At 42.5% G+C, this 14054-nt stretch overlaps 1 protein-coding gene across 2 annotated transcripts in view; it reads left to right on the forward strand.

The window, feature by feature from the left end:
• Positions 1-14054, forward strand: part of GORASP1 (golgi reassembly stacking protein 1) — a 30522-nt gene that overhangs the window by 7315 nt on the left and 9153 nt on the right. For both annotated transcript variants that reach the window (XR_011855921.1, XM_072153865.1), the window contains exons 2-6: positions 8822-8902; positions 10545-10748; positions 11289-11375; positions 12705-12835; positions 13743-13884. Coding sequence is in view for 1 of the 2 variants with exons in the window: in XM_072153865.1 (XP_072009966.1) it covers positions 8822-8902; positions 10545-10748; positions 11289-11375; positions 12705-12835; positions 13743-13884 (645 nt within the window). In the remaining variant the exon portion in view is untranslated. The remainder of the gene's footprint in view (positions 1-8821; positions 8903-10544; positions 10749-11288; positions 11376-12704; positions 12836-13742; positions 13885-14054) is intronic.

A 14054-nucleotide genomic window follows, 5' to 3' on the forward strand; every position in this document is an offset into this window, starting at 1 on the left:
TGAGTCTCCTCCCTTGTAAATGAGTCTGTGAGAGGTTGTGCAGAGTGCTGGGACTTACCGTATATTAGCTCTTTTTGATCTAAGAGATGAAGAATGTGCTAAATTACATTATATACTCTTCTTTAGGTGATCATTATGGAAAATGATGTGTGTAAAGATTGTTATACTACAAGTTATGTAATGCAATGCGTAAAGTTTGATCTCCAGACAGCATGTTATAGCGCAGCAGGTACTGAGCCCGTTGTATATGGTGTCCTATCTGCAGGCAGCATCTTATAGAGCAGGAGACGCTGAGCAGATTATACATAGTGTCCTATCTGCAGGCAGCATGTTATAGAGCAGGAGGAGCTGAGGCAGATTGTACATCGTGTCCTATCTGTAGGCAGCATGTTAGAAAGCAGTAGGAGATAAAAAGATTGTTCATATGTCCTACCTGCAGGCAACATCTGATAGAGCAGGAGGAGCTCAGCAGATTGTGCTTGATGTGCTATCTGCAGGCAGCATGCTAAAGAGCAGGTTGAGCTGAGAAACTTGAATATGGTGTCCTATCTGCAGGCATCTCTCCTGCCACTACATTCATTAATATCGGAGTGACAGATTTCAGAAAGCAGGACTGTGCAGAAAATCCATTTAAAAACCACCCATTTTTTATTTTTATTTTTTTTACGGATGTGAAAAAATGGATGACATACGGATGAGCATGGACATTACACGTCCCCATGTTTTTCGGACGCGCCAATCTGAATAAGCACTGGAGGGCCTCTCGGTAGCATTATGAGAGTTCTGGGAGGTGACTGTCTCAAGATACCGTAGTCGGGAGAAACTTTTATCAAGAACGAAGGAACAAAAAAGTACAGTAAGGCTGCATTCACAGGACCGAAGGGGGACGTATGTACAGCCACAAGCTTGCGACCGTACTTACATCCCCCATAGACAGCAATGGCTGCACGGAGCGATACGGTGCCGCACTTGTACCGCTCCGTACACGGGAAAAAGATAAGATATGCCCCATCTTTCCCCTGTCATGGGTAGTACTTAATGCATTGCAATGGAGAGGGGAGGGGACACCCCACCTCCTCTCCATCGCGGCTGACATCTGTCCGCCCAGTATACGTCCATGTGCATGGGGCCTAAGAATGTTCTTAGTTGCCCATGGCAACCAATTACAGCTCAGCTTTAATTTTACCAGTTCTTATGAATATTTTAAGGGACAGTTGTAATTGGTTGCAATGGGGAACTAAGAGCATTCTTACTCTTAGACAGCTTGCTAAATCAACCCAACCTCAAGCACTAGTATAGACTGTGAAAGGAGCGACAGGATACTTTACTACATGCTGCCCCTTTTGTTATTCAGGAGAGGACCCTCTCTTCATGGAATAGGTGGAGGTCCAAGTGCTAGGACCCCAATGGTTAGATTGCTGTCCCCTATCCACAATTAAAGTTAGCACAACCCCTTAGATCTGCTGTATATCTCCAGATGAAGCTCCATATCAAAGGCCACGGTCGTGAGACCCGAGCACTCTTTGAGCACTAATAGCGGCTCCACACCTCTTTCCCGAGGGGGGGGGGATGTGTGCAAGAGGACAAGAGTCATCAGGGTGTGCGCGGACCTCGCGCGGCAATGAGCCTCTAGCGTCGGACCTTGTATCCGTTTAAATAGACGTTCTTCTGCAAGGAGTCTAACCAAGAAATTTAGAGTAGTCCACGTTGGCCAGAACCTTTTTTTCTTTCCATATCTAACTTCTGGACTCCAACATCAATATCTGAACGCTTGCCATGTTAAAGTTGTTTTGGGGGGGAAATGCATGGCTGGCAATATTGAGCAGACCCAAGCAAACTTCGTTTACACCTGCACTCGGTGCTCGAGCACCCACTGTACTTTAAATGCCGCTGGGGACTTTGCCAGCAGCGTTAGCACCCGCGGTCAGTGCCAGCAACAATCCTAGGTGTTACTGGTGGGGGTTCCAGTTTAGAACCAATTTTTAAAATTCACGTTCGGCTGAACTTGAATTTTAACGGATCCACTCATCACTAATGGCTGGCCAAATTTTCCCCCAGCAAGATTATTTACAGTATTTGTTTGGGTTGGGGGGCTCCAGATGATCAATAAGTTAGATACTCTACGTACAATCACTACAAGTTATCTTCTAACCTATTGGGAGGTATGTGTGATGAATACTGGACTTATTTTGGGCAGAAAACCCTCTATTTTTTGTAAATAAATTATTGCACCACATATTATTGCAGAGAGAAATTACCAGGTTATTTAAACAATTAACTAACCGCAGACGCAAATTTTGACATTAACTCTATATAACGGGATTTGTATTATAAGCTAAACATATCTGTGGACTGTGGACTTGGTGCAGGGATTTCCCTTCATTTTATTTATGTGCTAGTTTGCATGTTGGTGCACCATGAGTAGGTCCTGTAGGGCTGATGCACCCAGAAGTTGCACTAACATTTGCACCAACATAATACTTCTCACGCCAAATTTGAGGAGTAATTTCAGCCGAGGAGTATGAAATTTTCAATAATACAAATCTATAACTCCAAGTCTTGTACAGTGTTAATAGACTATTGTTACATATGACTGTTTGTGCTCCGTAATGTCTTATTATTTTGTAAATACCCCCTATGATATGTAAAGCGCTACGGAATATGATGGCGCTATATTAATAAATCTGATTATTATACACGTCTATTTATAGAAGAAAATTGTTACAGCCCGATGTCGGCCCCAGACTCCCTGCTCCCCAAAAAGCGGGCTGGGGCTGACGCTGCCCCAGACGCCCCCCTTCTTCCCACACACACAGAGTGGGCAATGCCCCAAACCCCTGCAGAGTGGGCCAGGGCTAACACTGCTAAATGTATTTTATTTATTTTTGGGGGAATGAGGGCATAATTTTTTTTTTTTTTTTTACTGTTGTAAATTTTTAGACACACATTAACGAGATCTATGGATGCACGCTTATTTGTCCCGTTTCGCTGCCTAGCACCACCCATTTGTCCTTGGTTGACACTGGTCTATCCTCCAGAAATTGCACCAGAGATGGTGCATCAAACTTTGCAGCTGCGTCCATCTGGCACCGAAATGCAAATTCCTCTGCATTGAGTTGACATATTCTCAAGTCATATCATCTCAATAGGGAGCTGATGGGTTTATTTTCATAGAATTTGTAATCTTTTAAGGACACCATCTGTTGTTCCAGGAGACACCTAGCTTGGTATAAAGACCCTTAATCCATCCAAGACTGTCACAGGTTGGTCCTCCACCATATGGGAGACTACACATTATTGGACTGATGGAAAGATAGAGAGGACCGAGCCCTCTTTCTCCTGCGTTTTGCAGTGGTGAAGGTAGCGACACTGAAAAATCAGAAGTCTTTATCTTTATTGTAAGACTAGAGAAAGGCTATTGTACTCAGATATCATGTCTGACTTGAAGGAGCCTTGTTGTGCTCCCAAGGGGTTCCCATGGGTTTTTCCAGTGGAAATAAAGCATTACGTGGTGCTTGCTGCAGTCAGTGGCCGCCTCTTGTACTACATGGACATGTGCTGTCCCAATTGATAGATGACCCTCTAAGGAACACTGTGCTGTCTTAGAAATCAAAAATACTGTTGCACAATTCACTGTTCAACCAGATGAACCAGCTTTTTCCTTGAAATATAATTCCTTATGTACCCAAGAACATTTGCCCTCCAGGAGTTCTTCTCCTTCATGAGATTCCATTGTGAATGGAGACTGCATTCTCAGCTGGGCCTGGAATTTCTCCTCTCAGGATCCTTAGTAATATTTGCTTCCAGCAAATACTCCTCTTACTCTGTAGTAGACGCACCACATGAGATCTTTCAAGTTTGGACCAGTCCAGGAACTGAGGCAGATTCTACCGTCCACACAAAGATCACACCAAACAAACTAGCAGCCGCATCTCCATCTCCTCCTCCGAGGCTGCGAGTTTGTGGTCCTCCAGAAATCCATCCAACAGGGATAACTGGAGGAAGGCAAAAGTGCAGGATAGTAACTCTGGTTAATGAAAAATACAATAAAAAAAGATAAAACGTAATATTAATGGCAGCATAAACTTGTAAAGTATTGTAGATATCCCCAGTCACATGTCCTGGCCAGGGTGTAGACATGTTCGGACATTCCCTGCATGTCTCCCTCACAGTCTTCATAAAAAACTCGGCCACTAGAATAAGAACTTTTTTATTGTCTTTATCATCCCAGATCTGAAATAGTGTGGGATAGGAATAGCAAAAATGCTGCAGCTCCTACTTTATTAGCAACACTCTAAAGCACTTGGATTTTCTTGTGTGACTGCGAATTTAATTGTTTTATTACTTATGACTGTAAGTATAGTGCTATATGTTGCTATATGTTACCATTTGTTGTGTTTTTTTTTTATTTTATTACACGGCTTTTGTACCTTTTCTTTTATATAGAGCACTAAAGATAGAAAAGGGTTTGTTCACGTTTTCATGTTGTCTACAGGATAACAAGCTGATTGTTGAGGGTCTCACTGCTGGGACCCCCACTGATCACGAGAACAAACCCTTGGAGAAAGGGGGATCCTGGTCTCACTAATTGATGAAGAGCGTGCATCCTGCCGCTCCATTTATAGTATGGGAGTGTCAGAAGACCTAGTGCAGTGATGGCGAACCTTTCAGAGACCGAGTGCCCAAACTACAACCAAAATTCACTTATTTACCATTAAGTGCCAACAAGGCATTTCAAGCAGTAACTTGTTGCTACGTGTTCTTCAACGACATTCAATTGTATTGGCTCTCCTAAGGCCACCAATACAGTTTAAAGAAGGTGGACAAATTCAGACCATCACTGTAGCTTCTCTCCAGGAAGAATAGTGGGTCCAGCAGGAGGACCTCAAAGACAATGCAGTTCAGTCAACACCTTCTCACTTTTCATGCAGTTTCAAACAACCAGTAAAGTGTTGCTTTAAAATAGCGCTGAGCGCAGCATCCCTTAAGTTGCTTGGGACTGCAGGAAAATTTGGTGGGTGTGGTCCTGTTTGGTGAAATTGGAGTGATGGCCTGAGTGCCCACAGAAAGGTCTCCGAATGCCACCCCTGGCACCCGTGCCATAGGTTCGCCACCACTGACCTAATGCATTCAGTGTCTATGAGAGCGCTGGAGATACCCGAATGCTGTGCTCTGCATTTTCTGACCCTTCCATAATATAGGATGCTCCACTTATTTCCGAGAACAGTACTCCCAATACATAGATCATACATACTAGGCCATAATTCACTGTTAGATTGACCTCTGGTGTTGCTGGAGCACATATTGGAAAATGTCTTCCCAATAAGAAAAGACCTTTACCTCCATCTTTACAATGAACCTCATTGGATCAGCCATTAACCTTTTTGAAGAGTCTTATCAGGTTCAAAATTCCTGCAAGACCAATATTTTTGCCTTTAATAGCTGCTGAAACATGAGATATTGCCTTACATAATACACAACACGAAGCTTATAATCCTAAACCTCCTTGTGTATAATAAATCATACAAATGTAAAATATGAAATCATTTCACTTAATGGGGCTGTCCAGTTTCAGCAAATAATTGATATTGTTTGTGTAATTAAAAGTTATACAGTTTACCTATTGTATTTTCTGTATCAATTCCTCACACTTTTCTAGATCTCTGCTTGCTGTCCTGCTATAGGAAGATACATTGTTTACTTCCTGTGAATAGAAATCGTTGCCTGTTCATGTGATGTCCCACAGGTGCACGGCTTGTTATACCACACGACTCTGATTAATCTCAATGATATAACGAGCTGTGCACCTGTGTGACATCACATGACTAGGGATATAACGAGCTGTGCACCTGTGTGACATCACATGACTAGGGATATAACGAGCTGTGCACCTGTGTGACATTACATGACCAGGGATATAACGAGCTGTGCACCTGTGTGACTTCACATGACCATGGATATAACGAGCCGTGCACCTGTGTGACATCACATTACCAGGGATATAATGAGCTGTGCTCCTGTGTGACATCACATGACCAGGGATATAACTAGCTGTGCACCTGTGTGACATCACATGACAAGGGATATAATGAGCCGTGCACCTGTGTGACATCACATGACCAGGGATATAACGAGCCGTGCACCTGTGTGACATCACATGCCTCCCACACTCCAAAACATACTGGTAGGTTGATTGGACTGTGAGCCCCATTGGGGACAGGGACTGATTTGGCCAAGTTCTGTGCAGCGCTGCATAATCTGTGTGCGCTATATGAATAAAGAAATTATTATTATGACCAGGGACAGATTTCTATCCACAGGAAGTAGCGATGAAGCTTCCTATAAAATGACAGAAAGCAGAGATCTAGGAAACCGTGAGGAATTGATACATAAAGTATATTGAAAAACTGTAGAACTTTTCCTTGCACAAACCATGTTATTTATTTGCTGAAAGTGGACAACCCCTTTAAAACTTAACTCCAGCAAAATTTTATGGTTCGCTCACAAAGTGAGTTTTAAAACGTGGTAGAAACACGTTGCCCGGGAATAGGAAATAGTTTATATTTAGCTGGAGGTTTTATTACAACAATAACCATCTCGGGGTATGGCACACGTGGCGTTTTGAACACTTTTTTTTGGCCTGTTTTTTAAGCAGTCCGCCAAAAACCGCATACGTTTTTGACAGGTTTGACCAATTATCTTAATTAAAACGGGCCAAAAACTTGTTCAAAACACCTCGTGTGCCATCACCCTTATACTTAGCGCTCTCCGTGCTTATGTTCTCCTGCGATTTTATGTTTGTATACAGAGACCGGCAGTTGTGCGGCATTGACAGTACGTGCGCTGCTACAGCCTAAATTTTCTGCTGTAACGGCCCCTTTAATGGATCACACTACTGCGCTGGTATAAAAGGGGTTGGTCACAATCCCCTAATAGGGTCACCCATATTGTACCTACCTTCATGTGTGTAAGATGTATGGGACAGGTGACACGGGATGTCACAGGAAGTCTAGAAAATGGCACATGTCCTGCGCCTCCTCCAGGCAGAGGGGAAAGGTTAACCAATAAGTACAATATGGGTGACCCTATTCGGCTATTGTACATATCAGTCAACTTCCTTGTATGTGGCCAACCCCTTTATTTAACCCTGACTAGGACTGATGTTATGTTTGGGATTTCTTAAAGTCCCAAAATAAACTACTTCCCATCCAGAAGATGACGAGAGCTCAGTCCACCGTGACCGTGTTTACTCCAAACCCTCCGGAGCCGTCGCTTCTCTAGCCCCTGCCGCGTAAAGACACAACAGATGTCTCAAGTCTCTGGACCTTTTCCCGTTCTATTTATAATGTGCAGTGTGTGTTTAATGAGATAAGTCAGTAACCGTGTTATGAGTCTGTGTACAGGATTCTCGGCCTACTCGTTTACACCGCACCCTCACTATCTGGTAATTGCTGGGAGTGGTTTTTGGCCATGGGGAGCAGTGTGACCGGAATGATTCATACAAAAAAACCTCAGTATAAATCAGAGGCACATGATGGGTTTTATATGTAAAAAGTAGTCCAGATCTGTAATAATGATTTTTTTAGAGGGGTATCAATAAATAGGCAATAATATGATGGGTGCAATTGCTTTGGGTCAGACCTTTATGGAGAACTGAAGCCACTAGAGTGGAATTGAGGTATTGCAGCGAATATCCAAAGACTTTAGTTGGAAACACAACTTTGCCTCCACAACTGACTGTATAATAACAATTTGTATGTTTTATATATACATAAAACCTTTCGTTTGTTTTTTTAGTGCAACATTTTTTCCATCTATAAAGAAATCTCCACCTTTAATTTTTGTTCTATGCTTTGCTACCAATCCCATGATGCCTCAGAAAGCCAATACAGGCAGTCCCCGGGTTACGTACAGGATAGGTTCTGTAGGTTTGTTCTTAAGTTGAATTTTTATGTAAGTCGGAACTGTATATATTATAGTTGTAATCCCAGTCAAAATAATTTTGGTCTCTGGGACAATTGGATTTTTAAAAATGTTGGGTTGTCATAAGAACCAGGATTTACAATAAAGCTTCATTGCAGACACCTTTTCATAACTGTTAAAGCTGATCCTGGGACTAAAGTACAGTAAATTACCAACATCCAGAGGTCTGTTTGTAACTAGGGGTCGCCTGTAAGTCGGGTGTTTTTAAGTAGGGGACCGCCTGTATTAATAGTTTTTAGCCAGAACCATTTGTTTGCTGGGAATGCGCTAAGATTATTTGCACATACCATAAGTATACAGTCAGGGAGGCTGAGATGATGTAAAACTGTGAAATCTGAACTGATCTGTGAACTGATGGCACTCTGCAGCATGGTCAAAGTGGATCAGTTGGTATTTCTGTAAGTTGTAGATAAGAGATTCCGGCACTCACGGGTTTATTGCTCAAATCTTAATTTATTGGCAGAAGATAAACGTAACTGATATCTCCTCAGGATGTGTTTCGCTTGCTGATTGTGGTGGTCTCGGTGATAGGACCCTCATTGCACCCCTAAAGATTTTGCACATTCGTGCTGCTTATGCACTCACTGTTTATGGGCCTGTCGGAGATGGCCGAGCACAGCGCTCAGCTATCTCCTTCAGCGCCACTACATTCTGCTGTTTTTATGGCTTGCTGTAGGCAGAGCGGTCAAATTGACCCCGCCCCTGCTGCACTTGAGAGCTGATTAGTATATCCATAAAAAATGTATTGGATTGTGTGCTCTTTGAAAGTGTCTGTTTTATATCTGCATATTGTAAATCAATATTATTACATATTATGATTTTCTTTTCTTTCCTCTAGGTTCAAGAGAATTCTCCTGCACAAATAGCGGGCCTCGAACCATTCTTTGATTTTATTATTGCGATTGGAAATTCACGACTGGTATGTTACTTCATCCCTCCTGTATAATTATATCTTAAAGGGACTGTCCAGAGGTTTAAAAACATGACCCTTTTCAGTGGCGTAACGTGAAGCTGATGGGCCCCAGTGTGAAGTCTGTGTCAGGCCCCAGGCTATAATGTATGGTTTTATAGTACTGATTTTCACATATGGGAAAGTGACGTCTTATGGGCCCCCTGGCTCCTTTCTTCCTAAAACAGCGCCACAGCGGACCATGGCTAGTGCTGGTATTGCAGCTCTGCTGTATAGAGATGGATGGAGCTTAGTTGCAATAGAAAGCTCTACCCATGGTCAGTACAGGAGCTGTTTTTGGAAGAACAGTCATGTTTTTAAGTCTTTGGACAGCCCTTGCCTTTGTCCCAAGTTATCCCCTATTCACACTTATTTGTTGTTTATTTTCTGTATTTCTTGGTAATGTCTAAAGCTGTGGGAACTGAGCGATGGCCCACTAGGCAGTAATGCTATGAGCGCAGCGGCAGCATCTCCTGATATTGTTCTATATCCCCTCCATATTAATTACACATTAATTCACTCTGAATGTATTGTAATCCTCCCACGAGACTAATTGGCAGGTACACGGCGCTGGCATAGACTCTGCCCGATTAGTTAATTGCAATAAGAACCTGGCAGCAGCCGGCTGAACAACTTGGCAGAGGCCCTGATTTGTGTGCACATATTTATGGAGCAATTTTTATAGATAGGAACAGGATGAGGAACAGGAGGCTTTTTGATATCCTGAGACAACATACAGATTTCCATTCAGATAAATGTCACTCGTGGAGCCATCGCCAGAAGAGGACAGGAAAAAGTCTCTCCTTCTTATTTCTCATTTCTTTAGATGAAATTTCTGGCTTTGTTTTATAAAAACCAACATTGTGAGCTTCCACAGGTAGAAGGAGACTGACTATGGTAGTCATAATTAGCTTAAAGGGGTTGGCCACTTATATCAAACTTTAACAGGGTAAGAGAAAGACCGTAATAGGGTCAGCTGTAATTATTCTTACCCCATTAAAGTTTACTAATCAGGTGACGTGACCGTATCCTTTTGATTGGTGGTTGTTGTAGTCAGTATTGTATACAGGCCCCTCTGTCATAACCATTCCTGTGGCAATGGTTGGAAGGTAAGTTCTGATGTATCAGACTGCACGGCCCCCTCCTGCTTCCTGTGATTGTCCGGTGTCCTGCTTCCCGGCAAGCTGTAACCGGGTAAGTATAGTAAGTAATATGGCTGAGCCTGTTATAGTTTTGTATAACTGGACAACCACTTTAAGCAAGTTATGACTACCATAAACAGTATCCTTTTAACTTCCTCTGCATAATCCGCCTTCTGAACTACCGTAGCACCTTGGCGGTAGCACCTCGGTGGTAGCACCTTGGTTGTACCGGACAGAATCTGTCTCCTTCCTCCTCTGGCAGCTTAGTTTTTCCTCTTGCATCCAGAACAACTCGTCCCATCCATATATATTGTGTCAACCCTGCACTCTCTTTTAGTTGTTTTGATCTTAACTTATGAAAGTTCAGCGTGTCCCATTAAGTTTTGAAGTTTGGTGGGGGGAGGGGGGTTTCACTTTTTTGACAGGTGAACAATAATTCTCCTAATAGTGTTTCTATTTCTGTTTTCCAGAACAAGGAGAATAGCATGTTCAAAGATCTCTTAAAGGCCAACATGGAGAAGCCTGTGAAGCTGGAGGTGTACAACACAAAGACTATGAAAGTGCGAGAGGTGGAGGTCACTCCGAGCAACATGTGGGGAGGCCAGGGGCTCCTGGGGGCCAGTGTCAGGTTCTGCAGCTTCCAGGGAGCCAATGAACACGTGTGGCACGTGCTGGTATGTATTATTTCTGTCTGCAATAGTTGGCGGTACTTACTGATGTGACGTCATTATGTGTCCCATTTATTATGCGATTAGTGAATGTTCGCTGGGATCAGTAGCTTTCGATTATTATAGGCTAATATTTGTTAAAATCTGGTTAAAGGGGTTGTCTAGCATCAGAGGTTTTTTAGAAAAAGGGCTGAGGTGAAGCTTGATGGTATAAAAATAACGTGTACCGTATTCTCACCCCTGTCCGGTGCTCTGGTTATATAGAGGATCATTGGCGGTGTCCTGTTGACAGGTGCGCACCCCACTACAGCTTGCAATTTCTAGAAACCGCGCCACACGTGTCCAATGGTTGTGTCTGGTATTGCAGCTTAACTCCAATAACAGAGCGAAGTCTAAATAGCTGACAAGACTAATGGACTGGTTTGGCTACTGTTTCTAAAAGAAGCAGCCATGTTTCTCTATTCCAGCAAATCCCCTTTAATAGATGTCACATGTCTAGAATTTCTACAAATGTCTAGAATCTGATTATTTTCCGTTTCTCTTAAGGATGTGGAACCAAATTCTCCAGCAGCACTGGCCGGCCTACAGCCTCATACAGATTACATTGTGGGATCGGATCAGATTTTGCAAGAGGTATTTATAGATTTTATTTTTTTCTGACTCCACTGTGTGAGACCGTCCTAGTTACTGGTGCTGGGTTTAAAGAGAAATGCAAAGTTTTTCAAAGATGCAGCATATGGAATCATAAACTAAAATTCCACTGATTGGCTTACTGAAAAGGGTCTAAAAGTTTATTCTTTTAGGCTATATACATTTGTACCCATGTAGTGTGTGTATGATGTTTGTGTGTGTATATGTACACACACACACACGTCCACGTCATTGAATGTATAACACATTGGGGTTGATGCATCATGCTTTGGTCAGCAGGTTTTTGCAACCCCCCCCCCCCCCAAAAAAAGAAAGTAGGTGGGTGGTGCACACAAGGTCTCCCACGTAAACCCTGGACAGCCAAATTGATGTCAAAACCTAGCGCAAGTTATATCTGATATCTGCACCAGGTGGGACACGAAGCAGATCTCAATTCCGGTTGTGACATAAAAGCAATTCCAAAATGATGGTAAAGATGATATTAAAGGGAACCTGCCACCAAGGACCTCATTTTCACTAAAGACAGTTTGCAGGAGCCCATTACAGCTGCAGTGCAAATCTGCCTTTCTGCCTTTTCTAAGCATTTGCATTACAATATAATTGTGTGTTATAACTTACTCTTTCACCCTGACAAAATCCTGGGGTAGTCACAGGGGCTGGACTTTGGTTTGGATACATTTCAAAAAACGACATGTGGCTTATCTGTGTTACTCACTTCTCAGAGGTTGGCCCCCACCTTTGTGCTCCTGTACAGCTCCACCTCTTGCTCCTTCTCAGAGGTCACAGCCTGGTCAGCCTGACATCAGTGGGGGAGGGACAAGCTGTACAGGAGCACAAAGATGGAGACAGCCTTACAGCCAAGCCTAAGACATGCTATTAGAAATGGTTCTTAATGTGTCCGCTTTTCTATTGTGTTTTTCTGTGTAATAAATTTGAGTTTTACAGGCAGTACTGGTTTGATCTTAAGTTGAATTTGTATGTAAGTCGGAACTGTATATTTTATAATTGTAACCCCAGAAAAAAAAGTTTTGGTCTCTGTGACAATTGGATTTTAAAAATGTTGGGTTGTTATCAGAACCAGGATTAACAATAAAGCTTCATTACAGACACCTCTGGTAACTGTTTATTGTAGCCTAAGGCTAAAGAACATTAAATTACTATCATCCAGAGGGCCGTTTGTAAAAAAGGGGTCGTCTGTAAGTTGGGTGTTCTTAAGTATGGGGACCGCCTGTATATCGCTAGTAGCTGACACCCTCTACGTTTCCGAATCTGTAAACTAATGTGCAATGTATCTTGTATGTTCTCATCTAGTCAGAAGACTTCTACGCCTTGATAGAGTCTCACGAGGGGAAACCACTGAAGCTGCTGGTCTACAACACAGAGACTGATGCTTGCAGAGAGGTGTACGTGACCCCTAATGGAGCATGGGGCGGTGAAGGAAGGTAATGTCATTTGCCTAAATTATACAGAAACATGTATTGGTTAGTAATGGGTTGGCCACTTTATCTCATGTTTTATGTAATGTGTGTGTAAGTGTGGGAGGATATTAGGTAACTTACCAATATACATCTAGTAATAGTTCTGCTCCGCTTTCTTGATATGTAAAAGTGAAGCCTCCTGTCTTTTACCTCATCAGCCAGAGATTCCTGTCCATAAAATGGCTGCAGATAGAGGGTGATGTGATCCATAGCTGTCCATGAACAATCGCCCTGCCAGGACCTAATAAATATAAGGTTATGGTCCTGGCAGGCCAATTGTTTACAGATAGATAAAATCACATGACCCTCCATTGGCGGTCATTTTATGGTCAGTAATCTCTGGCTGATGAGTTAAGACAGTACATATTGGGAAAGTGGCGCAGGACTATTAATAGGTGTAAATTATCTAATATCCTGCCCCTCACACTTACATCACAAAAAACAGGTAAAGTGGCCAACCCCCTTCATAAATTAAGGCCAAAGCGTTCACCTACGAAGAGTGATGTTTTGGTGTCGGGTGAGTCACATCACTAATAATTTTTCAATAACCTTTGACTCTCTCCCCCTCTTTGCATAGAGCTTATAAGTAAGCTGTGTGGGCTAGCAAGAGGGAATTCAGCAGAAGTAATTGGAGAAATAGGCACTTTGCGCTTTGGATTCACCTGTACTGATTGATTTATGAAATGTTTGTTGAACAGGATTATTGGGGATCAACATGTTTATTATTGGGGATCACAATGGGGGTCTCATGTTTGAGTGGATTGAGAATTTGCACATCCTTGAGTATATATATTTATCCTATTTAAAAACCAGTTTTTCATTTGAATGCGGCCTGTAGTGTCTGACTTTCTGCTTTTTCTTGTCTTTCTAGTTTGGGATGTGGCATTGGATATGGATATTTGCATCGCATTCCCTCCCAGCCGGTCACTCCAAACAAAAACTATGAGATAAAGCCGCCTTCACCATTACCAGCTGAAGAGCCTGTTGTACCACCAACTAATGGATATAGTGAGGTATGAGGCGTATGCATGAGATTAATGTATATACCTTGCATTAGAAAGAAATCAAGAAACATGAATTTAACAAGGGCTTGTCATTTCTTTCTGAATCTTCTGCTTCACTAAATACTTTGTTTTTCCCATGAAATGACAAAACTGGATCATCTTTTCTGCAATTTTTTTTT

This window comes from Engystomops pustulosus, chromosome 5 (assembly GCF_040894005.1).
Source record: "Engystomops pustulosus chromosome 5, aEngPut4.maternal, whole genome shotgun sequence".
NCBI classification, from domain to species: Eukaryota; Metazoa; Chordata; class Amphibia; order Anura; family Leptodactylidae; genus Engystomops; species Engystomops pustulosus.